General features: G+C 60.0%; 1 protein-coding gene across 1 annotated transcript; it reads right to left on the bottom strand.

Annotated features, from left to right (window-relative positions):
- Nucleotides 1-179: 179 nt before the first annotated feature.
- Nptxr (neuronal pentraxin receptor) lies at nt 180-20,076 on the bottom strand. Its single transcript, XM_048340324.1, has 7 exons — nt 19,932-20,076; nt 18,500-18,621; nt 16,685-17,287; nt 5,848-6,073; nt 4,644-4,891; nt 2,901-3,080; nt 180-2,583 (listed from the first exon to the last, which is right to left on the bottom strand). Exons 1-7 carry the CDS (start codon nt 20,074-20,076, stop codon nt 2,359-2,361), a joined length of 1,749 nt encoding a protein of 582 aa, XP_048196281.1. The 3' UTR covers nt 180-2,358.
- Between the last annotated feature and the right edge of the window lie 7,048 nt (nt 20,077-27,124).

Here is a 27,124-nt window from a genome sequence, read left to right as displayed (position 1 = left end):
CAGGCCTGTGAACCAACTCCTCAGGAGGCTGAGAGTGGAGGATCGTGGTTCTAAGCCAGCTCAGGCAGGAAAGTGCATGGGACTCCTATCTCCAATTAACTCCCCGAAAGCTGGACGTGGTGCTGTGGCTCAAGTGGTCGAGCGCCAGCCTTGAGCAGAAAAGCTAAGGGAAAGTGCTCAGGTCCTGAGTTCAAGCCCCGGTACTGGCACACACATACACCCTAAACAAACTGAAACTGGCGTCCGAACAGCAGGTGCTCAGCCCGCGTCCACAGAACGGTAAAGAGAGGAGGCAGGGCTGGGGGCTCTGGAGATGGGGGCGGAAGCCCTTCACGGAAATCCACACCCGGAGCCCCGCCCCACCGCCTCCACTTGAGAGGCTCCGGCGTCAGATCACCAAGACGAACGCAAAAAGCACTTGGGGTAACACATTGGGGCGCACTCTCCTCAGACCCTCCCCTCCCCTCACGTCCGTCCGCAAAAAACCGCCTCTTCCAAAACCACAGCAGGGTCCTGATGAATTTCAGGGTCCCTGAAGTGTCAGCTCCGGATTCTGCTGTCACCCGGCAACAGCGCCTGTCATCAGGAGGAGAATGCTTGACCCAGCACTGGGCGGACGGGATTGGCTGTTACCAGGCAACCCAGATCTCTCGTCAGGGCAGGCTGAGGCCACCGTGGCCCCGTGTTCCAGGGGAGTTGGCGCGGAGGTGCTGGAAATGGAAACAGAGATCTGGGGGGCTGGGGAGGCAAGGCCTGGACGCGCTCCCTGGCCCGAGGCCCGCAGCTCCTGCGTCACCGTCGCAGGCTGAGCAGCCGCGGGGAGCCAAGAGCAGCGGCGATGCCCGGAGTCAGGCCGCGTGCTGCTGCTCAGTCGCCTGGCTGGGGAGGACACCTGTGTCTTCACCTGTCTTCTGCCGGCACCCCGCCTCATGCCGCCTAAGTGTTCCGTGAAGGGAATACCTTGTGTGCTTTGGAAACCATCGCGATCCCTTAAATGTATAGCCTCGTGGGTGAAGGCCGGACTCAAAGACCCACAAGGACAGGCAGTTAGAGTAGTAAAATCACATGGCGTGGAGGAATAGACACCAAAGAAGGAGCCAAGCCCTGGGTTGTAGTCCCGGCCCACCCGCTGCTGTGTGCTACTTGCCCTCTCTGAGCTCTAGGCCATCTCTCAAGAGGGATGGCCATGTTCAGCTCTGACACTCTGACACTCCCTTGGGGGGACATGGTAAGGACTCAGGAGTGGGGACCAGGAAGCCACCAGCCCCTTTCTGACACTCTTACACTGGCAAGGTGTCAGGGTGTCAGGAGCCATTGGGAACTGAGGTGTATACTCCACTTGTGAGTCTGGCCTGCCTTGAACCTTGCCCTGCCCGTGGCCCTTGCCCGGGGTTGATCTCACGGGGCAGTTCTGGGACCTGCCCTTGCTGAGCTCTTGGTGCTCCACCCCTTGGATCATCAATTGTCTTCCATTACACATGCAGAGCTCTCAAGACCCGACCCCACATCGCCAGGAGGGAAGCCAGGCCCGGAGAGGGCAAGCACTTACACAGTCCACACACGGGGGCCTGGCTCAGGCTGAGGGCTCCCTGCGCACGGCCAGCCCTCCGCCCACCCGCTCAGCTCCCTCCTCCCTGCCCAGGGCCGGGCAGAAGGGACGGGCAACATAGCTCTGCCAGCAGCCAGATCTTTTGAACCACACAGTACCTGCTCCCAGCCCAGGCTGAAGTGGCCCAGGCCTTTCCCTGGGCAGGGGGGTAAGGGCAACCATGCCACTGGGCACCACTGCCAATGGGCACAAGGGGGAGAGACGACAGCCCTTTGGCCTCTGAGGGTCTTGGTCCCTAGAACCTCCAGGCTGGAATGGGAAAGGGAATGTTCTGGAAACAGGTGGGGCCGGACCAAGCGTGGAACAGACAATCAAACCATTGCACACCGAGAAACAAGGAAGGGAAGAGGGAGGAGGAGGGAGGGAGGGGGGGCATCATCAGGACCCTGATGCCCCAGACAGGAAGATGGAGGAGGGAGGCTGACCACCCGAATCTCCGCCATCTCCTCGTTCAGCTGTCCTGGGACCCGAGGGGAGGAGGCCGAGCTTGGGGAGTGGGGGCCGTGGGGGGACACTGTTGGGATCGGGTCAGAGGTGACTGGGGGACAGGGCAGGAGGGCTGAGGGGTGGGCGGAGCGGGCTGCTCTCAGGTTCAGCCTGCTGAGGTACGCATCCCCATCGGGGTGGTCGGGAGTGGGGCGGGGAGGAAGGCCGGCACACGGACAGGCTGAGGAGGGACCCCCCCCCCACACCCTCCCGTCCTGAAGTGGCGGGCGGGCGGGGCGGGGCGGGGCCGGGACCAGGCGTCCTCAGGCCTTGGCCCTGGCCTTGCAGACGTCGAAGGCGGCTTTGGTGGCTCCGCCGAAGGCCTCCACCAGCTTGTCCTCCCAGGGCAGGACGTTGCCCAGCAGTGGCCCGGTGCAGTTGGCGATGCCGAGGACCTGGGCAGGTGTCAGCGTGTGGTCCCACAGGTTAAACTGGGTGATGTCACCCACGAAGGCCTGGGTGGCATCAAACCGGCCCCCCAGGGTATCCTGGCCCGAGAGCAGCAGAGAGAGGAGAGAGAGGCGAGTGAGCAGCAGAACGGGGCAGGCCGGCTCAGAGGAAGGCTCTTGCTCCTGCCATAACCCTGCCCCAACGTTCAGCCCCCTACGGCGCTAGTTTCCCCAAGGGCCCCACCCCCACCCCAAGGCTGCAGCTCCCCAAGGCTGGGCCAGCCAGCACCCCTCGCCCTCCTGGCTACCACGCAGGGGGACAAGCCAGCCTGGCCACCCTCAGCTGCGTGTCCCACTGCCCGCCGCCCAGTTGCCCTCCCGGGGCCCTGGGGTGAGGCCTCCAGCCTGAGCCGTACCTGCTCCTGGCCCAGAATGAGGACTCCATGAGGCTTGATGGGGTGCCAGGCTGCCAGGTTCTCACCGGAACCCCGCAACTCCCCATCCTGGTATGCAGACCACAGGCCGTCCCTTGTGGTCCAGGAGATGCAGATGTGGTGCCAGTTGCTGTCCTTCAGGCTCAGGGGCAGCTGGGCCACCTGGACACACACAGACAGACACACACACACACCCCCGCCAGCCCGGGGTCAGAGGTGGCTTCGGGCCCACAGTGGGGCTGAGGGGAGGGTTTGCAGGCTCCAGTCTGTCCTCCCGGGGCCTGGCCCTCCCTTCTGCACGCCCCATTCCCACCCCCCTCCTCTTCCCTCACAATACGGCAGGCCGTTTCCCACGGGGCCACAAGGACCGGTCCAGCCTTGGTTTTCGATAGTTCCTGGGCCCACAGGTCATGGGGGGGTCAGAGCAGTATCTCTCAGCCTGGGGCCCCAGCTAGGACGGAATGAGCCTGGGCCTTAGCTAGGAGCTGATGTCTGGCCCGAGTTCTACCACCAGTCCCCCAGGCCCCTGTATGACCTGGAGGCGCCGTTTTTCTCTCCCCCGGCCTCCGCCAGACAAGGGAGGGTAGATATACAGTCACAACCTCTTCCCGCACCCTAGACAGACATGACTAGTCAATCACAAGCCTCCGTGCAGCTCCCGCAGTCTCCGCTGGGCTCTGGGGGGAGCCTGTGAAATGACAGGTCTTGCTGCCTGCACTGGACGCTCTTAGGGACCCCGCATCCGGAAGGTTCCCTGAGACTGGGACAGTACAGTCCTCCCTGAGGCTGGGTGGCGCTACATGGACCCCACGCTAGGCACAGCTTGAGCCCAGGCTTGGGGCTGGGACCAGGAGCTGAGCGCTTTGCCTCGGTGGTGCTGTCCAAGGTGCTGAACTCTCCACTGGGAAGAGCGAGCCGCCCTGCCCTCTACGGGACAGGGGTGGACGCCAGGGCCATGGAGGGACCAGAGATGAGCCCCAGGTGGACAGGGGGGAAGAGAATGTGGGTGTTCAGATGCCCCCTGCCCCTGCCTCCCCACCCCCACGCAAGGTGTGTCCGCGTCCTGCCCCGCAGCCAGGTGGGGGAGAAAGACGGGCACCTGGTGGCCCAGGAGGGGAAGGGCAAGGCGTAGTTTCCTCACCCTTTCCCGGCTGTGTGACTAGCGGCCACGGCTTTCCTGCTCTGAGCATGGCCTCTCCGTATTTAAAATGGGGACTGTGGGAAGCTTGGGGTGGTGATGGGAGGTAAGGGGGTCTTGGCCCCTTAGGACTTTCAGAGGTAGGGGCCACTGCCATTCCTGCTTTACAGGATGAGGAAACTGAGGCATGAGGGGGGCAATTAGTGAGGCCATCCAGGGAGCATGGTGGGCCATTCAGACCTGACACTGGTTCCCTGAGCCTGACCTGGGCAGGGGCGGGCAGCAGCAGGGCATGGCATCCCCAGTGGAAAGGGGCCAGCTAGTCCTGGAGTCCTCCTCCCTCCTCCAGGAGGGCGGGTGGGCCCTGGGACCAGCCTCCAACCTGCCCACAGCTGGGTCCTTGGGGAGTCCTTGGTCCCTGGGTGCCCCTGGCAGCCTCTAAGGGACTCGTGCCTTCTTCACCCAGCCCCGCCCCCGACTCTGGCTTCCTATAACCTGGCCCGGCACACAGTAGGTACTTCCTGTGGGCTGGCTGTGCGGAGCAGGTGCCCCCGGCCCATCTTCCCCCCCCCCCCCCCGCCGCTCACCTTGTCATTGATCAGCAGCTCCAAGGGCTCATGGCCAGCCTCCAGCAGGACAATCTCATTCGCCTGCCCGGGCACGGAGTAGGAGAAGGGCGTGCCCTGGCCAGTGCCGCCGGACCTGGATCGCAGCCACAGGCACACGGTGAAGGCGTAGAGCTCGGGCAGCGCCTTGCGCACGCGCGCGTACATGTAGTTGTTGCGGATTGGGATGCTGACCTTGAAGGCGTCCGGGGGGCTGTAGGCCGAGGAGCCTGCGGAGGGCACACGGGGTCAGGGGAGCCTGGGATGAAGGCCGACAGCTTCTGGCCATCAGGGCCCTTCACCACCTCCTCTCTCTCTCTCTGTGCCGAGGGGTGGGTGTGGCTGACGCCCAAGGGTTCTGCACCAGAGGTGTCCCAAGTTCAAATCCTACCTCCATGTGAGCACCAGTAAGCTCAACGTACTCACTGGGCCTCCGTTTCTTTAGTAAAATGGGGTGATCTTTCCTCCTACCCGCTCCCTCCATTGTGTGAGGGTTGGTAGGCCGGCATATACAAGGAGCCAGAGTCCCTGGTACGTTTTCAAGACATTTCAGCTGTCATGGTGATTATTTGGAGGTCCCTGTGGGCATAATGAGCCTCCCGTGGTACATTCTACGTGGTGAGTGCCCCTCCGTCTTATTAGTAGTTCATTCCTCACTAAGAGCCCTACCGGACAGACACTGTTATGATTCTCATGTTACAGCTTGGCACGGGGCAGTTAAGCTCTTTCCTTGAAGCCACACAGTAGAGGTGAGGTTTCCACAAAACGTTCTTGAGACCGTATGATCTTTGGGGAGTCTTTCACCCCAGAACTTCTGGGGTTCTGTGTTGCAAGCAGCAGGTGACTTTCTGTAGGAGGTAGAGGAGTCGCCCTGCCATGCTCATCTTGCCATCGGGGAAGGGACGATCGCATAAGGGCCGGGGTGGCCAGGCCGTGTCTGCTCTGCACCCCACTCACAGATGAAGAGGCTGAGCCCCAAGAAGGGAAAGGGCACGCACGGGCACCCATTAACCACCACCAAAAAGCCACGGTGGAGCTGTGGCTCCGGTAGAGCAGCACTAGTCTTGAGTGGAAAAGCTCAGCACCCAGGCCCTGAGTTCAAGGCCCGGGACGGGCATACACATAGATACCCCCAGCTAGCGTCACCCCCGTGTTCCCTAGCGTCCTGCCTCCGAGCGACACCCACCGTGCTCCAGCTCGGCCACTCGGCCCTGCAGGACATCCAGCTCCTTCTCCACCTCCTGCCGCTGCCGCTGGCTGCCGTGGCTGAGGGCCGCACGCTCCTTCTCCAGGGCCAGCACCTTGGCCAGCAGCTGGCCCTCGAGCTCGTCCATCTTGGAATTCAGGGCCGTGGGCATCGCGGGGGCCGAGGCTGGTGCAGTGGACAGGTTCACTCGGGCTGGGAGCTCCTGCTGCTCCCAAGACAGAAGGGACAAGTAGGTCACATGTGGAGGCCACGGGAGAAGTCGCTCCCTGCTTAGCCGCGCCAGCCGAGCCCGAGGTGCGAAGCGGTGACGGCGAGGCCGTGGCGGGCGCCCGTGCAGCCGCCGAGAGCCTGTGCGGCGAAGGAGAGAGGGGAGCCGCGGCCTGCCGGGCCCAGGGCAACGGTGTTCCCGAGAGCTCCACGGAGCCCTTACCCCCAGCCGTCCATTACCAGGCCGTGCTCCTGCCGTGCCGTGCTGGCTGGGCTCCCAGGGCAGGGAGGAGACACGGCCTGGTAACGGACGGCCTTGAGAACAGAGTCAGCTCTGTTTGCCGTTGAAACTTTCCTGAGCCCCGGTCTCGGCCCCAGGCCTGCTGGCACGCGCTCGTGGCCACCCAGGATTCCTTCGTTGCCCGCGGCTGGCACGGCCGCCCCTGGCAGCGCCGAGGGCCCCACGCCAGGTCTCCGGGGCAACCGGGTCCCGGTGTGGCCTCAGCGAGACCCAAGCGGATGAGAGCGTGGGGTCTGCAGCCCAGAACCCGCGCCCCGCTTGGGACCCCGCCCCGCTGCAGAGCCCGAGGACAGTCCCCTGGCCGCCCTGAGCTTCCCGCCAGACAGATGCACCTGTGTGAAGGGCTGCAGGGAGCTGCCTGGTGCAGCTGCTGGTGAGGAGGTCGAGGAGGTGCCGGGGGCCCCTCCTGCCCAGCCCAGGACCACGTGCTCGGGGAACCCCACTTGTCCTGGCCTAGGATCCACACGGCAGGAGAATCAGGGCCGGAGCCGGGGCCTCGCCTTCCCTCGCTCCTTCGAGCGCACGTGGAGACCTAAGCTCAGCAAATGTTCCCAATGTATCCACTGAACAAGCCCCCAGCGAGCACCGACCGCGTGCAGGGAGCACCGACCACGTGCGCTCAAGCACCTATCACGCACCAGGAACCCTTACTACGTGACGTGAGCCCCTGCTGCGTGCTACGCGCACCTATCATTTACAGGGAGCACCCACGATGTGAAACGAGCCCCCACCCGGCGCGGTGAGCACCCACGGCGTGCGCTGGGCGGGTGGATACGGGGTGAAGGAGCCCCTGCTCTGTGCGGAGCCCCTCTCCCGGGCCAGGGCTGTGTCCGGGGTAAGTGCGGGCGCACGCAGGGGCCCCGGCCCTCAGCCCGGCCAGGATGCGAGTCCGGAACGCGGCGGGAACGGGGTGGGGGCAACGCCAGGCTGCCGTCTGAGCTCCGGCGGCCGGGCACCTGCGTCCACACGCTCAGCCCCCCGCCCCGCGCGCTCCTCCACCTGGGGGCGGTTAGTCAACTTCCTGTCCCAGCTGCATGGTACGGCCGCTGGGGCTGGCCCGGAGGCCCCCCCGAGAGCAGAGCAGGGGGGACAGGGACCCAAGCACAAAGCCGTAGCCCTTCCCCACCAGGCTTGGCTGGGCCAAGGCTGGGGGGGGGGAGGGGGGCAGGAGGTTGGCCCACCCTGTTACACTCGTGTTCACTGTCCAGAGGCCTCCCTCCCCCACTCCCCTGGCTCCGATGCAGACTGGGTGCCAAGCCTCAGTTTCCCCTCTTATCAAAGGGGACCCCGGGCCTCCCTGTGTGGGTCACCAGCACCCAGGAAGGAAGGGGTGGGACCCACAGGTCCTGGGGGCGGGGGAGGCGGGTGTGGATGGGACGGCTGGTGGCAGGACCCCACCAGGCCATGGCACTGAGCGGCAGAGTGCTCCCCAGGGGCCCGGGGTCTCCCCAGTCCCTGCTCCAGCAGTCTGTCCTCCGTCTCCACCATCCCTGTGCCCGCTGGGCACGTGGGGGGCACACACTCACTGAATGAGACGTGGGGCCAGGCAAGCCCATCCTGGGAGTGTTCTGCCATGCTGGTATTCTCAGAACCCCCCCCCACCACCACCACTGCAGTTGGGAAACTGAGGCAGTGTCCTCCTATACTGTGAGTAAGCCTGCCTGCGTGTGGGCTCCTTGCTGCCTTCTGGGGGGGGGACAGGGGGAAGGGCCGGGGGAGGCGCGCAAGCTGTGCCCTTGTCCTAGCACAGGGAGGAGGGGGCTCAACCGCACCCCCGGCGTCTGAATCAGAACTCGACGCCCCCACCCGCTTCCCATCTGCCATGGGCGCAGGCTGCACCACGTGGGCGGCAGGCCTGGTGCCAAGTGGGCTCCTGGGGGGGGGCGAGGAGGGAGTGGGGGTGACCGTCACACCCTCCTCCCATTCAGCTTCGCATGGGGCAGGAACGTGGGGGCCAGAGCCCACACCTGCCCCACTGGGAGTCGGGATGGAGGGAAGCCTCACGATCTGCGCCCAGAGTCCGAGGCCTGGCGTCGTTACTGGGGTGTAGGGAGCAGGGCTCCTTTGCACCCATCGCCAAGAATGAATGCTGCCAATGGCTTTCTGGGGTGCTTCCCTGCACTGGGGAGGCTCTGGGCAAGTGTGTCTCATCTGCACTCTCTCCCCCTCCCCCTCTGCCCCCCAGAAGCGTGGGGTGCCCTTTGCAGACCGGAGAGTCCGCAGCTCAGGGAGAGGGGAGCTGGACCGCCCCAAGTCCCACGCAGCCCTCTTGGCTCTGCCCCCCCACGCCTACGCCCGGGTCCATCTCCGACAGCCTGGGGTCGGCGATCTGCCAGAGCTGGGCAGGTGCCACCTGCCACCTCTGCCTTGACGGATGGTGACAGGGGTTCTGGGGCCACCCGGTTCCCGGTGACAGGGAAGGTGGCGGGCTGTTAACTGTGACGTGGGCCCAGTAGGAGGGGCCCTTGCTGTGGGAGGCTGGACTTCGGGGTCAGGGTGGCCCTATCTGCTCAGCCTGGACTCCCTGGGGGAACTGGAGAGGCTTTGGGGACAGCAGTGGGGTCACAGTTGTCCCCCCTCTTCCTCCTCAATTGTGTCCACATCCTGTGGTCCTGGGAGCCCCGGCTCCCCTGGCTGGGTGACCAGGTCATAGAAGGTTGTTGTGCCTCAGTTTCCCCATTGGCACAGGCTTTTTGAGCCCGGCAGTGAGGAGTGGCGATCTCAGGGATGCGAGGCCAGGAAGAGTGGGCACAGGTGGAGCTTGGCATGGCTCCCAAAGTGGGGGGGGCACGACTTCCGCGCCCCGGGGCATAGCCCGCCATGCTCTCTCTCCAGCACAAGGCTTCCTGCTGATTCCCTCTAGCCAGAGGCAGTAGCTATGGTTTCCATGATGTCCCTCCAGGGGAGATGAGGGGTACAGGGCAGAAGGGTGACCTCGGAAGAAAGGCTGGGCCGGGAGCAGAAGAACGGCAGGGTCCATGGAAGCTGGCGTGGGGGGGGGGCTCCCCACCCCTGGCCTGGGGAGGCTCTGGGGTCCTTGCACCCGGGTGGCACCTGGAACTGTTCACTCAAAACCGGAAAGAACGTCTGTAGCTCCCTTGACCTCGTTTTCCCCATGTGGCCCCTGGGCCGCACCCCTCCTCGAATGGCCACAGGCCGCCGCCAACCCCAAGTGCTCCTGCTTAATGTCCCCCCAGTCCTGGGTGAGACCTGCCCTCAAGACTCAGCGCCATCGCAAGCCACCAAACCCAGCTGCCCCGGGACCCCCAGCTCCCTCCACAAGGGGTTCTTCCTGCCAAGAAGGCTTCCCACTCCTCCTCCTCCTCCTCCTCTGCCCAATGTCCTCCCTCCCTCCCCCCCCCCACCATGGCAGCCTCACTGACACGTGGGGGGCTGCCCAGCACTCCCTCGCACCTCCGCGTTGTCATGGCAACACTGTCAGTTCTGGCTGAGGACATCGGAGCCGCCTGCCCTGTTCCCACCTGTCGCCCACTGGCCTGAGGCCAGCTGCCCGACCCCTCAAACCCTCGAACCCTGGGTCACGGCCCAGGTCTAGACATCCAACTGGCCTTGGAGTGCGGAGTGCTCCCCTTGTCCCCAGAGTCCCCCTCAAAGTGGCCTGTCCTCGCACTTCCCATCCCAGCCAACCATCTTCAGCCCAAAGTGGACTCCTGCTGGGCGCCGATCATCCTAGCTACCCCGGAGGCTGAGCTCTGAGGATTGTGGTTCAAGCCCCATCACCACCACCACCTTCCAAGCAGGAAGGTCAGGGAGACGCTTACCTCTCATGAATCACCAGGACATGGGAAGTGGCACTGTGGCTCAAAGTAGAGTGCTAGCCTTGAGAACAAAGGGACAGCGCCCAGGCAGAGTTCAAGCCCCATAACACCACCACCACCACCAACAACAACAACGAAACTGGACTCCTACCCCGGCCCGCTTCCCTCAGAAATGCTGCCGGAAGTCTCCACTCAGCCTCTGCCATGCTGTGTGGCCTTGGGCATGAGCCTCAGACCTCTGAACCTCTGTTTTCCCCTGGAGCCAAATGAGGGCTTGGATGCCTCCATCCGGGCCCCTGGCGTTCCCTGGGGCTCATGTACCCTGGCTGTCCTGGGGAGCCCTGGCCTTACCCTACCTCCCTAACTAGGGCCAGTACCCATTATGGGGAAGGCAATCGCCATCCGGACCACCGGAATGACACAAATGGAAGCCACACGCCCACAAGGACACGGAACGCTTTGAAGTGACCGGGAGTGAGCACGCAGGTGGGCGGGCGAATGCTTACAACCACTTTGGGAAAGCGTGTAACAGTACCGCCTGATGCTAAATATACCCCCCGCCTAACACCCAGACATCCCACTCCTGGGGACACAGCCAGCAGAAATGAGGGCTGGCGGCCCCCCAACGTATCACCAGGATGGCACAGCAGTGTCATTTAGAACGTGAAAAAGAGCCCCCTACGCCGGAGCTGGTGGCTCACGCCTGTCATCCTAGCTACTCGGGAGGCTGAGATGGGAGGCTCATGGTTTGAAGCCAGCCTGGGAACAAATGGGAGACACTCTGATCTCTAGTTAGTAACAAAAAGCCGGAAGTAGAGCTGTGGCTCGAGCGGCAGAGAGCCAGCCTCCAGTGGAAAGGCTAAGGGAGAGCGTGAGTTCAAGCCCTGACGCGGAGCCGGCACCAAACCAACAAAGGGCCCGAACGTCGACTCTCACGACAGTGGCTGAGGGACAGTGGGGACAAGTGACATCGAGACGGAACACAGAGCAGGGCAGCCACGCAGGCCTTGGGGGCGGAAGCCAGGCAGTGGGCCCTTCCGGGAAGCACCGAGTGTAGGGGCACAGGGGGGCTTCTGGGGAGGGGGGGAGTGTGCTCATGGGGTACGCATGCACACGCACACGTGCACAAACACACGTCTGCACACAAAGTGGGATTTGGACCCACTGCAACCTATGTGGGCTCTCAGGGGTCATAGTTTTAAAAAAAAGTCCTTAATAATTTATTATGGTTACTATTATTATTGTCCACAGGGAAGGCCCTGCCTCCTACCCAAGAAGCTCCTCTTTAGCTGGGACAGTGTCTCCCTTCTCAGAAGGTCTACTGAAAACTAAAGGCAAGAAAGAGCTGGCGACAGAACACAAGTCGACTAGTGGAGTACTTGCCTAGCAAGCAGGAGGTCCTGAGTTCCAACCTCAGTATCGGGCTGGGAATACGGCCTAGTGGCAAGAGTGCTCGCCTCATATACATGAAGCCCTGGGTTCGATTCCCCAGCACCACATCTATAGAAAACGGCCAGAAGTGGCGCTGTGGCTCAAGTGGCAGAGTGCTAACCTTGAGCAAGAAGAAGCCAGGGACAGTGCTCAGGCCCTGAGTTCAAGCCCCAGGACTGGCCAAAAATAGTCCAACCTCAGTATCACCCTAGGACCAGAAAGCAGGAGGTGCAAACCACACAGCCCTACACCGCAGCCTCCCCATGTCACGGGCTGTTTAGAGACAGAAGGCTGCCGGGGGAGCGTCTGGCTGGCTGTGGGTTTTACTCTGAGACAGGGAAGGGGGATGGGAGTGGCCAGGATTTGCATGCTTCAGGTCCCCTGAAGGTCCAGTTCCCCACCTGGAAGGCAGAACACTTGGTCTATTTCGTGGGTTGGAAGGCGGAATAAGCAATCAGGTATGGGGTAAGTGCCTACTAAAGGTCTCCTGTTCTTATCACGTCCAGCAGGAGCCTCTGAGGGTCTGGGCCTCTAGGACAAGGCCCGAGGAGCAGCACCCAGCACTTGTGCTGCTCTTGGGAGCCCAAGGTCAAAGTGGTGCAGGGCTGGGTCCAGCAATGGGCCTCATTCTCATCTGTCTTCCTCGTTCTCTTGCAGGTGGATGAAGTCCTCCCTGCACATGAGCTGGAAGGAGTACTGCAGATCACACACTGACAGGTGAAATCCAGACTCTACTTCGTGACCCGGGTGTCTCTCTCTCTCTCTCTCTCTCTCTCTCTCTCTCTCTCTCTCTCTCTCTCTCTCTCTCTCTCTCTCTCTGCCCACTGTGGGGCTTGAACTCAGCCTGGGCACTGTCCCTGATTTTTTTTTTTTCTCCAGGCTAGCATCCTACCACTTGAACCACAGCTCCATTTCTGGCTTCCCCACCCCCCTCGGTAACTAATTGGAGATAAGAGTCTCAGACTTTCCTTCCTGAGCTAGCTTCAAATTGTGATCTTCAAATCTCAGCCTCCTGAGTCGCTAGGCTTATAGGTGTGAGCCACTGGCACGAGGCAAAGGGGTCTGTTTCTTAACCGCTCTAACTTTGGTTTCTTTGTAAAGATGGATTTGACTATCAAGGGTGTGTCTAGATTAAGTGAGATGGTGCTAAGTGCCTAATTGCCCAGGAAGAATGCTCTGATTGCTCTTAGAGCAAGAGCATGGCTTCCTGGGTCCCCTGGGCTCCGTACCAGGAAGCTCCTGGTACTCCCGTGGCTTGGGCTCCAGGATGGGGCAGGCAGCCAGCTTTCCAGGCTACGGATGGAATTTATGTCAAAGAAATGCTATTTCCATCTACCTCGAAGCCTCATCCGTACACATAAATTAGCACAGAAGCGGAGCAGGGGGCCCTGCACCCACGGCAGGCGGCCCTGTGGGCGGGCCGGCTCTCTTGGAAAGTGGTTCTTGGCTACCGCCCTGAAAAGTCAATATCATCTGCCCCAAGTAATACCACTCCTGGGAATGGAGCTGAAGAACGACTTAAAGACTTGAAAAGAAAGCACACAACTCTCGGGGCATGCAGTTCCTCCTGCCATGAGCCTCCAGAAGGAGAATGACTGGACGCCCCAGGAGCGGGTGGAGGGGGGGGAGCAGCCGCCAGGGTGCAGGGAGTCATGAGAGCGGCCATCGTGCTGCTGGGTAACAGCGGCCACTCGTACCTGTGGCTGCAGGGAGGGAGAAAACGTTGGGGTTAGAGCAAGGGAAGGGGTGACATTGTCCAAAAGCCAATGTACCCTTTTCCTGACTTATGGAACGGTAACACCTCCGCACATCACCTTTATGATCACAATTTAAAATTTTTTAAAGTGTTGGGATTAAGTGTAATTTTTCTCCTAACATATTTTGATTTTTTCTTTTCTTTTCTTTGCCAGTCATGGGGCTTGAACTCAGGGCCTGGGCACTGTCCTTAAGCTCCTTTTGCTCAAGGCGAGCGCGCTACCATTTTGAGCCATAGCGCCACTTCCGGTCGGTTTTCTGGTGGTCAACTGGAGATAAGAGCCTCCCGGACTCTCCTGCCCCCAGGCTGGCTTTGAACCATGATCCTCAGAGCTCATAAGTAGTGAGGATTACAGGGGTGAGCCACTGGACCCGGGCTTGACTTCTTTTCTATGAACAACAAAAATAAATAAAGACATAGGAAAGACCACACAAGTAGCCAGGCGCTGAAGACTCGTGCTTGTAATGCTAGCTACTCAGGAGGCTGAGATCTGAGGATTGCAGTTCAAAGCCAGCTGGGGCAGGAAAGCCTGTGAGACTCTGATCTCCAATTAACCCCCAGAAAACCAGAAGTGGAGCTGTAGCTCTAAGTGGTAGAGCTGCTAGCCTTGAGCAATTGACACCAAACAAAGTTCCCAGGAGAGATGGCCGCCTGGACCTTCCTCTCTTTCTAGTCAAGGGTGGGAGGTATTATAGGAGGGTGACGCTCAGAGAGACAGAGAAATAGACAGACAGACACCAACCAGAACCATCCGGGGGAGGGAGGAGCCCAGGCTGGCACACCTGGGAAGCAGGCGACACAGGCGAGAGGCTGGTGGTGGGAACCCCAAGCTCTCCGGTTCTGGAATGGAGTATGGAAGCCTGAGGTAGGGCTGAGCTTACCCAGGGACTGGGAGAGGAGGACCACAGAGGTGGAGCCTGCACCAACACAGAAAGCTAGGGAGAGAGGGGACAAAGGTCCTCTCTAGAGGTATCTAGACATCTGTGGGCAGGAGCGGACAGGGCTCAGATGCCTAAGAGGGGCCCAGCAATGTACAGACTGCAGAGCCCTATCTGGTTGACCAACTCTGGTCAGGGCCATAAGACAGAGAGAGAGAAACCCTGAAAACCGGGGGAGCTCTTTAGAGTACTGGTCATGAGGTTGGGGGAGAAATAAGACAGTGACTAAAGGGTGTGTGGGCTCTACCTGAGACCACTGGCCTGACTGGGTTCCAGATCCCTGCCCCTCCCCAAAGCTCAAGACAGGTGCTGGCCACAGCCAGGCTCGGAGGGCAGGCCTGATAGCCAGCAGCCCCCTGCCTTTCTTCTTCTTCTTCTTCTTTTAATTTCAACCACATGCCGAAAACTTGAGAAGTCAAGGCATCAGTGGCTCACGCCTGTACTCCTAGCTACTCAGGAGGCTGAGATCGGAGGATCGTGGTTCAAAGCCAGCCCAGGCAGGAAAGTCCATGACACTCTTACTTCCGATTAATCTCCAAAAAGCTGGAAGTGGAGCTGTGGCTCAGTAGTAGAGTGCCAGCCTTGAGCTTTAAAAAGACAAGGGAGAGTTTGAGGCCCTGAGTTCAAGCCCCAGGACTTGGAAAGCGAATTTGAGAAGGTGTGTGTGTGTCTGGAAGCTGGGACTCCCCGACCTGGAAGGGCTGACTGACTCACTGCCAAACGCCAGCTGCGAGGATCCCCCAAGCCTCCGCAGGCTCAGCAGAGGGGAGCACGCTCTGCCAAGATCCCTCGGAGCTGGGGACACGGGTCCAGAGCCAGCTCAGCCCGGCCAGCCCCAGCCACGGGGGGGGCGGGGGGGGGGGAGCCACCTGAGCCATCTGCGGTAAGGACCGGCTGTGCCGGCGAGAGGAGGCTGACAACACCAAATGATCCGCGCGCGCGTCTTCTGCTTCCTGAAGGGAGAACTTTTCCTACTCAATCATGTTTTTAAAAAATTAGAATTTTATAGCGCCATGGTAAAAATAGCCATGTTTGGAATGGGGCGCCGGTGGCTCGCACCCGACATCCTAGCTACTGCTCAGGAGGCTAGGATCTATGAATCACGGTTCAAAGCCAGCCCAGACAGGAAAGTCGGAGACTCTTATCTCCAATTAACCGCCAGAAAGCCGGGAGCTGAGGTGTGACTCAAAAAGGTGGTAGGGTGCTAGTCTTGAGCACAAAAGCTTAGGGAGAGTGCTTAGGCCCTGAGCCCCAGGACCAGTACCAAAAGAAGAAGGAAAAAAGCCATCTTTGGACATGTTCTTGACTTCAACCCAAGTAAGGCCCCAGTGAGGTACTTGCTAATCCTGAGCCCATTTTACAGGTGTGTAAACAGACTTCCCAGCCCTGTTGACTCTGAGCTTTTCCTTGACCATCTCCCTGGTCTTGCCACACCAGCTGAAATCACCGCTTTCCACGTGGGCATCTCCTGGGCTGTTTGCCCAGGGACTTCACCAACGGAGCCCCGGTATTTCCCTCGGGTTCCATCACCCCCGGGCTTGTCTGGCCATTCTCAGGCGTCGCTGGAGAGCAGCAGAGTCTCCACGGATAACCCCTCTCCTTGTGCTCTCGAAACTGCTCTGTGGAGGGGGATGCCCAGTGCCTCTCGGCTGTTCATCCCCTCTACTCTGTCCATCTGACCCACACTTTCGGGGACCCCAGTTTGCTCTACTGGGAGGTGGTTGGCCCAGGACCACCCCACCCCAGCGCAATCCCCGCTGCCCAGCGCTGGGTGTCTGAGCTGGAGTCTGGAAAGAGTGGAAGTGGGGAGCCAGGGTGGGGCTCTGCTCTGTCCCCATTCTCCACCTGGATTGAGGGCTGCAGGGACCTACGGCTGCCTGCCGGAGCTCCTGCTGTTGCATGGGTGGTCTGAGTCTATTCAAGGGTGGTGTGGGACACCCAATTTGTCTTCCAGGTTCCAGACCTCTGCACATCCTGTCTCCTGGCCATTCAGGGTGGGTGTGTGGCTGATCGGGAGGTTCTAGAAGGGGGTGAACCGGGCGCTGAACGAAACCCTAGATGGTTTCCCAGGCGTTTGGACACGCCTCCATGCACTTCGGTCCGTCTCCGCTACCAGAGGTCGCTGTGACACCCATTTTACAAGCGTGGAAGCTGAGGTTCAGGGAGGAGGCTGGGAAGGAAAGCCCCAGGGCCAGGCTAGGACCGACCGACAGGACGGAGGGCAGACCCCCGTGCCACCCCCCCACCCCCCCGACGGTCACACGCATGGACGGGCGGAGGGAAGGACGGCCGTCCACCCGCGAGCCCTCCCCGGAGCCGCCCTGGTCCCCGAGGCACCCCGCCCGCCCGCCCCCCGCCCCCCCCCCCCCCCGCGCGCCCCGACGGCGGCGGCGGCGCCCCTCACCTCGATGCGCTCGATGCGGTCGCGGAGGGCGCGCACGGCGTCCTCCAGCTCCAGGACGAGCGCGGGCGAGTCCCAGGCGCCGTCGGCCATGGTGTCGCGGCGGGGCCCGGCGGGCTGCGGGCCGCCCTCGCAGCGGGCCAGCTTGCCGGTGAGCTCGCGGATGGTGTCGCGGTCGGCGCGGATGCGCGCCTCCTGCTGCAGCGCCGTCTGGCGCAGCTGCTCGGCCGCGCTCTGCAGCAGCAGCAGCTCCTCGCGCTCGGCCGCCGCGGGCCCCGGCTCCGGCCCCGGCCCCGGCCCCGACGACGACGACGACGACGGGCAGGCGGCCGCCAGCGGCGTGCACAGGAAGCGGCTGAGGAGCGGCGCGGGCGGCAGCGGGAGCGCGCTGGCCCCCGGCGCGCCGGGCAGCGCCGAGGGCCCCGCCGGGCCCCCCGCTCCGTGCAGCGCGCTCAGGCCGCGCTGCGGGCCCGGCGCCGCCGAGGCGTTGTCGGGGCCCCCGGGCAGCGCCCGCGCGGGCCCGGCCGCCAGGGGCACGCTGGCGATGATGCAGATCACCGCACCGAGGAACGCCAGCATGCCCGCGGCCAGCAGCACGGCCAGGAACTTCAGCGTGAGGCGGGCGGCGGGGGCGCCCAGGGGGGGGGGCCCCCCGGCAGGCGCGGCGGCGGCGGCGGCGGGGTCCGGGGCGCGGGGGCCCGGGCGCGCGGAGCGAGGCGCGGGAGCCGGAGTCTCTCGGAGCTGTGGCCGCGGCCGCTGCTGCCGCCGCTCTGAGCTCCCGGGCTGCGGGAGGCGGCGGCGGCGGCGGCGGCCCCGCCCCACTCGCTCCCCCGGGAGGCCCGCGGCCCAGCCCCGCACCCGTTCCGTGCCGGCCGCCCAGGGAACGCGCTCACGCCTGGACCCCGGCCTCCTCCCACCCCCCCCACCCACCCCGGGGGCTCGGAGCCTCCCGGTGCCCCAGGGGTGCCTCGCCTCCTCGGGGCTGAGCTGATTACAACCCCCCCGACTAGAGAGGAAACTGAGGCAGGCCCGTGGAGGTCACATCGCTGTCCAAGGTCACACAGCTAGCCTTTGAGCTAAGTGCACCCCGGGCCACTGGATGGAAGGAGCCGGGATGGAAAGGCAGAGGCCATTGTTGGGGGCCACCTGTTCACTGTGGCCGCCGGTCACCCACCCCCCCCCAACCCCGCAGAGGAGCAGAGCTGACCCCCTTATCCCCATTCCAAACGATTCAGCCGGTGCCCCTGGCGCAGCTATTCAGAAGGCTGAGATCTGAAGATCAGGGTTCAAGGCCAAGCCTGGGCAGGAAATTCTGAGACTCTTCTGCTTCAGTTAAGCAGCAAAAACCCGGACGTTGGAGCTGTGGCTCAAGTGGTGGAGCACTAGCCCTGAGCAAAAAAATCCTCAGGGACGGCACCCAGGCCCTGAGTTCAAGCCCCCAGGACTGGTGCACGCATGCGCGTGCACGCACACGCACGCACACACGCACACTCCTGCTGCATGCAGCCTGTGGCCCAAGCCTTGAATCCAAGGGAAGACTCGAACCTGGGTCTCTGAACCACCTCAGCTGCTGTTGTGATCACAAGTTTATATATATATATATATATATATATATATATATATATATATATATATATATATATACAGTATTGCTGGTGGTGGGGAGACCAGAACACTTCTGAGGAGCCCGTGGCCTTGGGGGGGGGGGGCCCTGTCTAGCCACTGAGTTCTGCGCGGTGGTCCCTCGGCTATGTGCGCAACTCCTTCCTCTCCATGTCCTCCGCGCTCACCCCTTCTCGGGGAGTCAGGGATACTCACCCGGATCTGAGTTGTAACGCAGGAGCGAAGGGAAGGCCGGCTGAGTGTGCGTGAATGGGAGCTAGTACTCACTAGGCCAGTGACCTGAAAACCAGGCCGGTGCAGGGCTGCCAGGAGAGAGCCTGTCATGGACAAGAAAGCGGTTCACCGGCAGACATGGGCCAGAGTCCTGGAGGCAGTCCCGGTGCCTCCCCGAGGCGAGGGGAGCGGGCCGCGTTAGCACTCTGGGCCCATCTCACGGTGTCTGTGACGGCCTTCCCGAGGGAATGTCAGGAAATCCAGGGAAAGCCTTGAGAGGCGGCCCAGAGCTGCTGTGCTCTGGAAGCCATGGTGGGCGAGCTTGATGGTTTGCAAGGAGGGCAAACCTCAGACCTTCTCCACTTCTCCATCCACTCCGTGCCCCAGTTTTCAGACCTATAAAATGGGGACGATAGCAGAATGTGGATTCAGAGTGCTCTCTGTGTGCGTGCACGTGCGTGTGTGTACGTGTGTGTGTGTATGTATACACCGCCACTTTCTGGAGAGTCACTCAGACTAAGTCAGCACCCTCCTGCCTTCCAAGAGGGAGGCCGGGCCCTAGGGCCAGGCCTGCTGGCGCCCTGGCTGTGGGTGCTGAGCCCAGGAGCCCTAAACAAAGGGGGGGGGGGGCAGGGCAGGAGTAAAAGCAAGCTTCTCCGGGGAAACCCAGAGATTTCCACTCTGTGTGTCTACCTCCTGGAGGCAGAAAAGGAGCCAAGCCAGCCACAGGCTTGGGCAGGAAGTGGGGACATCTGTTCCCCCATGGCTCAGGAGGGGCCTGAGAAGCAGGCAGGAAGTGAGTGTCCTGGGGTGGGGGAGGGGAGGGGATGCGACTTGGCTGGGAAGTGTGTGCCTGTGTCCAGGCCCAGGGAAGGAAAGGAGGCCGGGAGGAAGGAAGGCAGGAAGGCCAGACCAGCGGCCCTCCAGGAAGCCTGCCACCTCTTTCCCAGGGTGAGCGTGTCCAGTGCACGCCTCGCCCCTGAGGTTGAGGCTGGGCTTTTCCTCCTCCTCCCGCTCCTCCTCCCGCTCCTCTTCTTCCTCCTTCTCCTTCATGCCAGTACTTGGACATGAACTCAGGGGCTGAGCACTGTCCTGTAGGTTTTTTCACTCCCTCTACCACTTACTTGGGCCAAGCTCCACTTCTGGCTTTTTGCTAGGTCATTGGAGATATGAGTCTCATGGATGTGTCTGCCTGGGCTGACTTTGAACTGTGATCCTCAGATCTTTGCCTCCTGAGTAGCTAGGATTATAGGCATGAGCCACCAGCACCCAGCTGCCCAGCCTCCTCCACTTCTTATTTACTGGGCCTCCCCTGTGGCTTCTGTGTCACCGTGAAAAGCTTCAGGACTCTAGGATGCAGTTTTGGGGACCTGGGGCTCTGTGGCCAATGGACACATAGCTAGCATGAGCCTACTGGGGATTGTCCACCTGCACATGGAGGGGCCCTGGCCCACCTCTGGGACCATGTCAGAGTCCACATCTCCTGTCCTCACTGGGTCCCTGGGTCCCTCTCTCATCAGCACCCTTCTCTTTCTCTTCCAGTGGTCCTGATACCACATTCTCGCACACTGATTAGACACCCAGGACCTCAAAAAGGTCTTCAGGACACAAGATGGGTCCAGAGTGTCTGCTTCAGGCACAAAGGGACCTAAGGGCTGGTGTCTGCCCCTCTGACCCCCTAGACAAGGCAGTTTTCTACAGGTTGTGGTGGCACACATACGTAATCCCAGCTACCCAAGAGGCAGAGGCAGGAGGACTGTGGGAGCTAAAGGTAGCCCGGGCAAAAGCGCAAGACCCTGTCTGAAAAATAAACTTGAGAGACAGAGAGCTGGGGAGTGTGTGGGGGAGGGAGTCATGATTATAATCCTAGCTACTCAGGAGGCTGAGATCTCAGGATCATAGTTCAAAGCCAGCCAGCCTGGGTAGACAAAATCAAAAGATTCTTATCTCCAATTAATCAGCAAAAAGCTAGAAATGGAGCTATGGCTCAAGTTTAGAGCGAGAGAGAGAGAGAAAGAGAGAGAGAGAGAGGCCCTGAGTTCAAGCCCCAGTATAGCATTTGTGCATGCACACACACACACACACACACACACACACACACACACACACGGGGGTAGGGTTCAGGGTATGGCACAAGGGGTAGAGCACTTTCCCAGCTGAGTTCAAAACTCAGTACTCCTCCACCTCGAAAAAGAAATAGACAGTGGGGAGGTGGGGGGGGGGTGACCCGTCCTGGGGCTTAAACTCAGGGCCTGGGCTCTGTTCCTGGGCCTTTTTGTACTCAGGGCTAGCGCTCTACCACTTGAGCCACAGCGCCACTTCTGGCTTTTTTGAGTCCTTTGTTGTTGGTAAGAATTTCATGGGGATTTTTTTTTTTTTTTTTTTTTTTGGCCTGGCCCAGCTTTGAACCACAGTCCTCAGATCTCAGCCTCCTGAGTAGCTAGGATGACAGGCGTGAGCCACCGGCGCCCAGCTGGCAGGTGTTTTTATTTAATGGAGTACCCCACGTTCTCCAGATGCCGCACTTCAGAGTTCAGGGCTCTGGGCAGCTTCCTTTCCAGTCTATAAAGTGGGTCTATGTGGCCCTTTGCTGCCTTTGGCCACTTAGGCCTGGGTAGCCATTTGCAGGTGCCTGGCTGCCCCACCCCCCCCAAGGCCAGGTGGAGGGCCACGGGGAGGCCCCCGGAAGAAGGGACAGCAGGCCAAGGTGAGGTTGGAAGCCCCCTGTGGGCATCTGAGGCAGACAGACGGCCACTGCGGGCCTAACTCCCAGAGTGGGCGTGCGGGACCGTTGCCCTTTGGCTGTCTGGGATGGATGGGGACGTAAGTCAGTGATCAGATGACACTTGCACATGGGGGTCCGTTAGTCCCAGACACTGCTGGCTGGCATGAGTCACAGACGGGCACCCTTGGGGGGCACAGGTGATTCAGGTGGCCTGGCAGGTCCACGTGTAGCGGGGAGATGGGTTTTGGACATGGGGTTTGAGGGAACATAGCAAGGTAGAGTCACACGGTTGAAAGCTTGGATTTTGAAGTCAGGATGCTTGGGTTTCAAGCCCAGCAGCACAACTTGCTAATGGGGTCGCCTGGGGGAGGTGACTCAGCTGCCCTCCGGTTCCCAAGGGAGGGGGGACCTTATGGGGGGGGTTGAGCTCCAAAAGGCTTTCAGAGATGGCCAAGCAGCAGGTCATCCATCAGGGGGCCACCAGCCAGAAATCCCAAGCCTCATTGCGTAGGGACCGCACCGGGAGGTGTCAGTCATGGCTCCGAGCCCCCTTGGGGACACGGGGGCCCCCATTTGCCCTTTCCAGAGCGTGTCCTGGTTCCTGGCTCCCAGCTGGGTGTTCTTAGCCTTGATGGAGAGCTCTGAAGCTTAGCCGCTCTAGCCAGCTTGTTGCCCGTGGTAAAATTTCAGACCCAGGAGATAAGAGGGAAGGAAAAAAAAAAAGAGGTACAGGGCCCAGACCCCCTGCTCTGACTTTGTTCCGATCCCACCCAGGCTCGGCAGGGCATCGGGGGGTGGCTTTCTCACAAAGGCTGGCTGCTGCCACGTCGTGTCTTTATGACGCTCACGCAGCCTTTGGGAACGGCAGGAAAGACTTGGGTAGCAAGCTGCTCGAATGAGGGCTCCATCTCTGTGGAGGAAGCAGGGGGCCACGGCTCCCCTCCCATCCCTTCCCTCCCACCTGCCCACGAGTCGCACTGTCCCCAAGGGACTGCAGAAGTTAGGAATTGGGAGCAGGACGAGCTCAGTTGCTGTCCAAACACGACAGTATTGAGGTTTGAACTCAGGGCCTGGGCACAGTCCTTGAGCTTAGGCTTTTGTACTCAAGGCTAGTTCTCTATCGCTCTGAGCCATAGCTCCACTTTCAGTTTCCTTCCTTCCTTCTTTTTTTTTATTTTTTTGTGCCAGTCCTGGGGCTTGAACTCAGGGCCTGAGCACTGTCACTGGCTTTTGTTTTTTTCTTGCTCAAGGCTAGCACTCTACTACTTGAGCCAATTCTGGCTTTTTCATATGTATGGTACTGAGGAATCAAACCCAGGGTTCCATGTATACGAGGCGATCAATCTACCACTAGGCCACATTCCCAGCCCCCTTTCCTTCCTTTTTTTGTAGTTTTGGAGATAAGTGTCCCACAGGCTTTTTCCTGCCTGGACCAGCTTCCAACCGCAATCCTTACAGCTCAGGTTCTTGGGTAGCTAGGATTACAGGGGTGAGCCACACTGGTGCCCAGTACAGATCAAGTTTTGATTTTTGTGCACTCATTTTGCTAGTGACTTTTTCCCCTACTTTTTTTTTTTCACTGTAGTAAAACACACAACATAAAATTGATATTCTTCTGGTTTTTTTTGTTTTGTTTTTGGTGCTAGTGCAGGACCTTGAACTCAGATCCTGGCTGCCCCTGAGCTTTTTCTCTCTCAAGGCTGGTGCTCTACCTCTGTGAGCCATACCTCCACTTCCAGATTTGTGATGGTAAATTGGAGATAAGAGTCTCATGGACTTTCCTGCCCAGGCTGGCTTTGTACCAAGATCCTCAGATCATAGTGTGAGCCACCAGTGCTTCACTATATGACTATCTTTATGTCAGTTACAACACTGTTTATGTTGTTTGTTGGTTGGTCGTGGGGTTTGAACTCAGGGCCTACATGCTGTCGTTAAGCTCTTTCTCTCAAGGGTAGCGCTCTACCATTTGGAGCCACACCACCACTTCCAATTTTCTGGTGGTTAATTGGAGATAAGAGTCTCATGCCTTTCTTGCCGGGCTGGCTTTGAACCATGATCCTCAGGTCTTAGCCTGTGGAGTAGCTAGGATTAAAGGTATGAGCCACCAGAGCCCAACTTGATCCCATCTTTTGATGCACAATTCTAATTTTTGTGCAGCCCAGTTTGGTATTTATTCTTGTTACCTGTGCCCGTGGTGTCATACCCAAGAGTTTATCACCGGCTTTGATTGTGTGTTGTGTTTTGTAACTTGAGGTAATGAGCTCATGTTTGCAGGGGTTCTGTTTTTTTAATCTGTGAGAACACCCTGTGGCCTTCACCGTGGGAATGCCAGCTGCCCCAAGGCCTGCGCTTGCTCTGCGGGGCTTCCCACCCAGGTTTGGTTTTTATACTAATTTCTCAATGTGAGCGCTCTGGGGCTATGTGAGAAATATATGTATATTCACACTTGAAGCTTGTGTTAGGAAAGGTCTAGAGTTGTAAATTCTCCAGAGAATTCAATGAAGCCAGATAGGAGCCAGACAGCTCCCCTGACACAGCCCCTTGATGGTGTGTGTGTGTGTGTGTGCGCGCGCGCGTGTGTGTGTGTGTGCCCACATTTCTATCTTCCCTGAGGACCTAGGTCCAGTTTTATTCAGGCATCCTGGTGCCAACCTCTGCGGGGCCCAGGCCTGGTGTCCGGATGTAAAACCCAAGATCTAGATCTCAAACCTGAGTTCCGTAGTTGCCAGAATCGGCGAGGAGCAAGCCCCTCCCCCTCCCTCCCATCCCCGATGCCCGCCCCTCCCTGCTCGGTGCGCTGATGGATGGCCACCTCTTTGCTTTTGGTTCCGGGGGAATTTTCTGCCCTCTTCCTCACTTGGCTGTTGTGGAATTTGCTGGGTGATGTTTCACTCAGAGGGCTGGAGATTCGTTGCCCTTTAGTAATGGGGGGCGGGGGGGGTGTCTGTGGCAGAGAGGCAGGATGCTTCTGAGCCTCAAATCCATGGTTGAAAACCAGTCCTGGACTCTGCCTGATACAACACTTTCCCAAGGGGTCCCAATGTCCCCAAAGCCACATCCTGGCCAGGTCCTCAGCCCTTGGCCTGTATCTAATCACCAAGTGATAATAAAGTGCCTTCTAGAAACCTCTACAGGCAAGCCATTACCAACTCCTAAACATTCCCAGTACCCCTGGACTCCGGTCACCTCCTGCCACTGCCTCCGAGTGTCCAAGGCCTCCATTCCTCCCCAGGTGACTTCAGATCTAGTCCTGGAGTCACGTGGGAGCCTTGCCTGTGAAGAACGGCCCCTGGCAGTGCTCTGGAGCGGGGTTGGCTTCTCACTGAGCACATCCTTTGTGAGTCACCGCCGGGGATCAGGTCTCCTCCCACCGGCAGGCGACGGGGCTTTTTGAAGTGTGTCCTCTCAGAAGCCTCTCAGAGTGCAGGGCAGCTCCCCGGCTCCTCACCTGGCTCAGGAGGGCCTCAGCATTCTGATGCAGCCTCTTTATCTCCTTTACTTTAGGCACAGCTTGATAAGGACTAGAAAACTATGAGTGTTCTGTCTTTAAAAAATAAAAAAAAAGACAAAGATGGGTGTGCATGGTAGAATAGTAGTATACACCTGTAATCCTAGCTGCAGAGGAGGCGTGGTTGGGAGGATGAGGGTCTGAGGTTGGCCTGGGCAGAGAGACTTGATACTGTGTGAAGAAATAACTAAAGCAAAAGAGGACTGGGGTGTGGCTGAAATGGTGCTTGCCTAGCAAGCATGAGGACCTAAGATTGAAGCCCAGCATGACACACACACACACACACACACACACACACACACACACACACACACACAGAAAAGGAGAAAAGTATTCATTCTTGCCCATCTCAACTGCCATTCTTCCTTTCTTCCTGGGGCCTGAGTCCCGTGGTATCATTGGCCCCGCCCTGGGAGAAGCAGGGGGCAGGGCCCAGGCCCGAGGCCCCACGGGCAGCCCGGCTGCCCTGTCTGGAGGGACCAAGCGACTGTGACCACGGCTGCCCATCAGCCTCAGCCGCAGCCGCTCGGTGTGGCAGCACTTGGGACGGGGGGACAGACAGTGGTGTCTCCCTCCCACTGGCAGGGCCGCAGCCCCTGGACGAGTCACCCCTGGGTCCCCGTCTGCTCAGCTGTGCGGGGGGCCTCACTGGCAGAGCCTGGTGACGGAGGTGAGCCCAGGGTCCACCGTGTGCTGGGCCCAAGTTCTGAACTTCAAGGAGAAAGGGCTCTGCTTGCAGGGAGGGGAAGAACCAGACCCCGCCCAGGCCCGTCACCGGCGAGGAAGGGAAGCAACGCCTAGCCAGCCGCGGGTGCCCCTGGGCCGGGCTCACAGGCGTGCGGCACCCCTTCCTTGCGGCTGCCCCCCACGGTTCCACACACACCCCCCCCCAGGCCGAGGCTTCCTGAAGACCCGCAGGGAAGGAACAGGCAGACACACCCAGCCCGAGGGGGCCGGGCCTCTCCGGCTTCGGAATGTGACAATTTATTTGGGGGTGGAAGAGGCTTCCACTCCCCTTTCCTGGCATCGATACAATATTGAGCAGCAGAACAAAACGTACAAGACAGAGTCATCAGCACAAACCCACCCTCCCCTGGCCCAGAGTCCCGCAGACCTGGAACAACACCAAACCCACACCCCAAACAGGCTGTCTTCCCCAGGGTGGGGCAGGGAGGAGGGGAAGCCCATAGCCTTGGAGGGAGGGCAACCCCCTGTCCCCCCCCCCCCAAACGGCCTTCTCCTGCCCTCCTCAACCCCCATCTTTAACCACGGGAGGCAAAGTTTAGCCAGCTGGGAGCTGGATGGTTGAACCACAGACAAAGGCAACAACGCTTCATTTAAAAACGCAAACGCGAGAGAGAATACACAGTGCCCCTCCCCCATATAGAGCTATAGACGTATATCTTATATATATAGAATTCATTCGTGCACAAGCCATTAGATGAGCTTTGCAAAAAATTAAAAAAATTATAAGATACATATTTCTCTAGGCCTTTTGTGTTTAAATTAAAAACCAACATAAAGAAGTCTGTACCTCCCATCCACCCGCCAGCAAGGGCAGGCAGAACACCCCACTTTTCTCTGACTGGCCTCCCTGCAGAACTCTAAGGTGCCCCCCCTCCCGCCCCCTCGCCCGCCTAGCTGATGCGCTGCATACAGCAGGCGCTCACTGCTGAATGGGGGCTCCCCTGCCCCTCGCAGGCTCCCTGCTTCTGCATCTGGGTGACTGTTAGCAAGGGGAAGAGGCAGGGAGCCCCACTCCTGGACCACGAGCCCCTAATTCTGAGTTGAAAGGAGGTGCAGAGGAAAAACCCAAACCCTTCAACTTCTTCCTTTTTCTTTCTTTTTTTTTTTAAAAAAAAGAAAAGTGATTCCTCGAGCCATGCAAGCCCCGGGGAGGCTGTCCTGGCGGGCGCCTGGGGCTGGAGAGCCGCAACGGGCCAGGCAGGGCCCTGCTGTCCAGCACGGGCGAAGTGCAAACCAAAACAAAAACCTAGAAAAGTGAGGAAATGGGGTGCCTTCTCTCGGGCCCCAGGGGCAGAAGGGCTGTCAGTGAGCCCCTCTAGAATAGAGGCCCAGGCCCGCCGGCCCGGTCTTCCTGGCCCTGGTCTCACAGCCCAGATGGGGAGGTCCTTGCCATGTCCCCTCCTCCTACGGAGTCTGGGGACCCAGCACTGTGGAGCACCAGCGTGGAGCACCAGAGGGCCTCGTGCCAAGGCCTGGCTGCCCGGCATACCCCTTTCACAGAGGGGCAGACTGAGGTCAGAAAGGGCAAGAAGACAAGAACAGGCCCAGGTTCCATCTGCAGCCAGAGACACCTGGGTAGGGAGTGCTCCGTGGAAACGCGATCAAAGCCCACCCCGTAGCAAGCCGG

This window comes from Perognathus longimembris, chromosome 1 (assembly GCF_023159225.1).
Source record: "Perognathus longimembris pacificus isolate PPM17 chromosome 1, ASM2315922v1, whole genome shotgun sequence".
NCBI lineage: Eukaryota > Metazoa > Chordata > Mammalia > Rodentia > Heteromyidae > Perognathus > Perognathus longimembris.
The sequence above is the reverse complement of the archived record's forward strand: the minus strand, read 5'-3'. Positions and strand labels throughout refer to the sequence as shown.

What these genes read in the sequence shown, in the direction of transcription:
- Nptxr (XM_048340324.1), bottom strand. Translation starts at nt 20,076, where the DNA reads ATGTGGTATCAGGACCACTGGAAGAGAAAGAGAAGGGTGCTGATGAGA. An exon ending in ACCGCATCGAGCGCATCGAG is followed by an intron (nt 6,074 to 16,684) that starts GTGAGGGGCGCC and finishes TCTTGGGAGCAG; the next exon opens with CAGGAGCTCCCAGCCCGAGT. An exon ending in AGTGGCCGAGCTGGAGCACG is followed by an intron (nt 4,892 to 5,847) that starts GTGGGTGTCGCT and finishes TGCCCTCCGCAG; the next exon opens with GCTCCTCGGCCTACAGCCCC.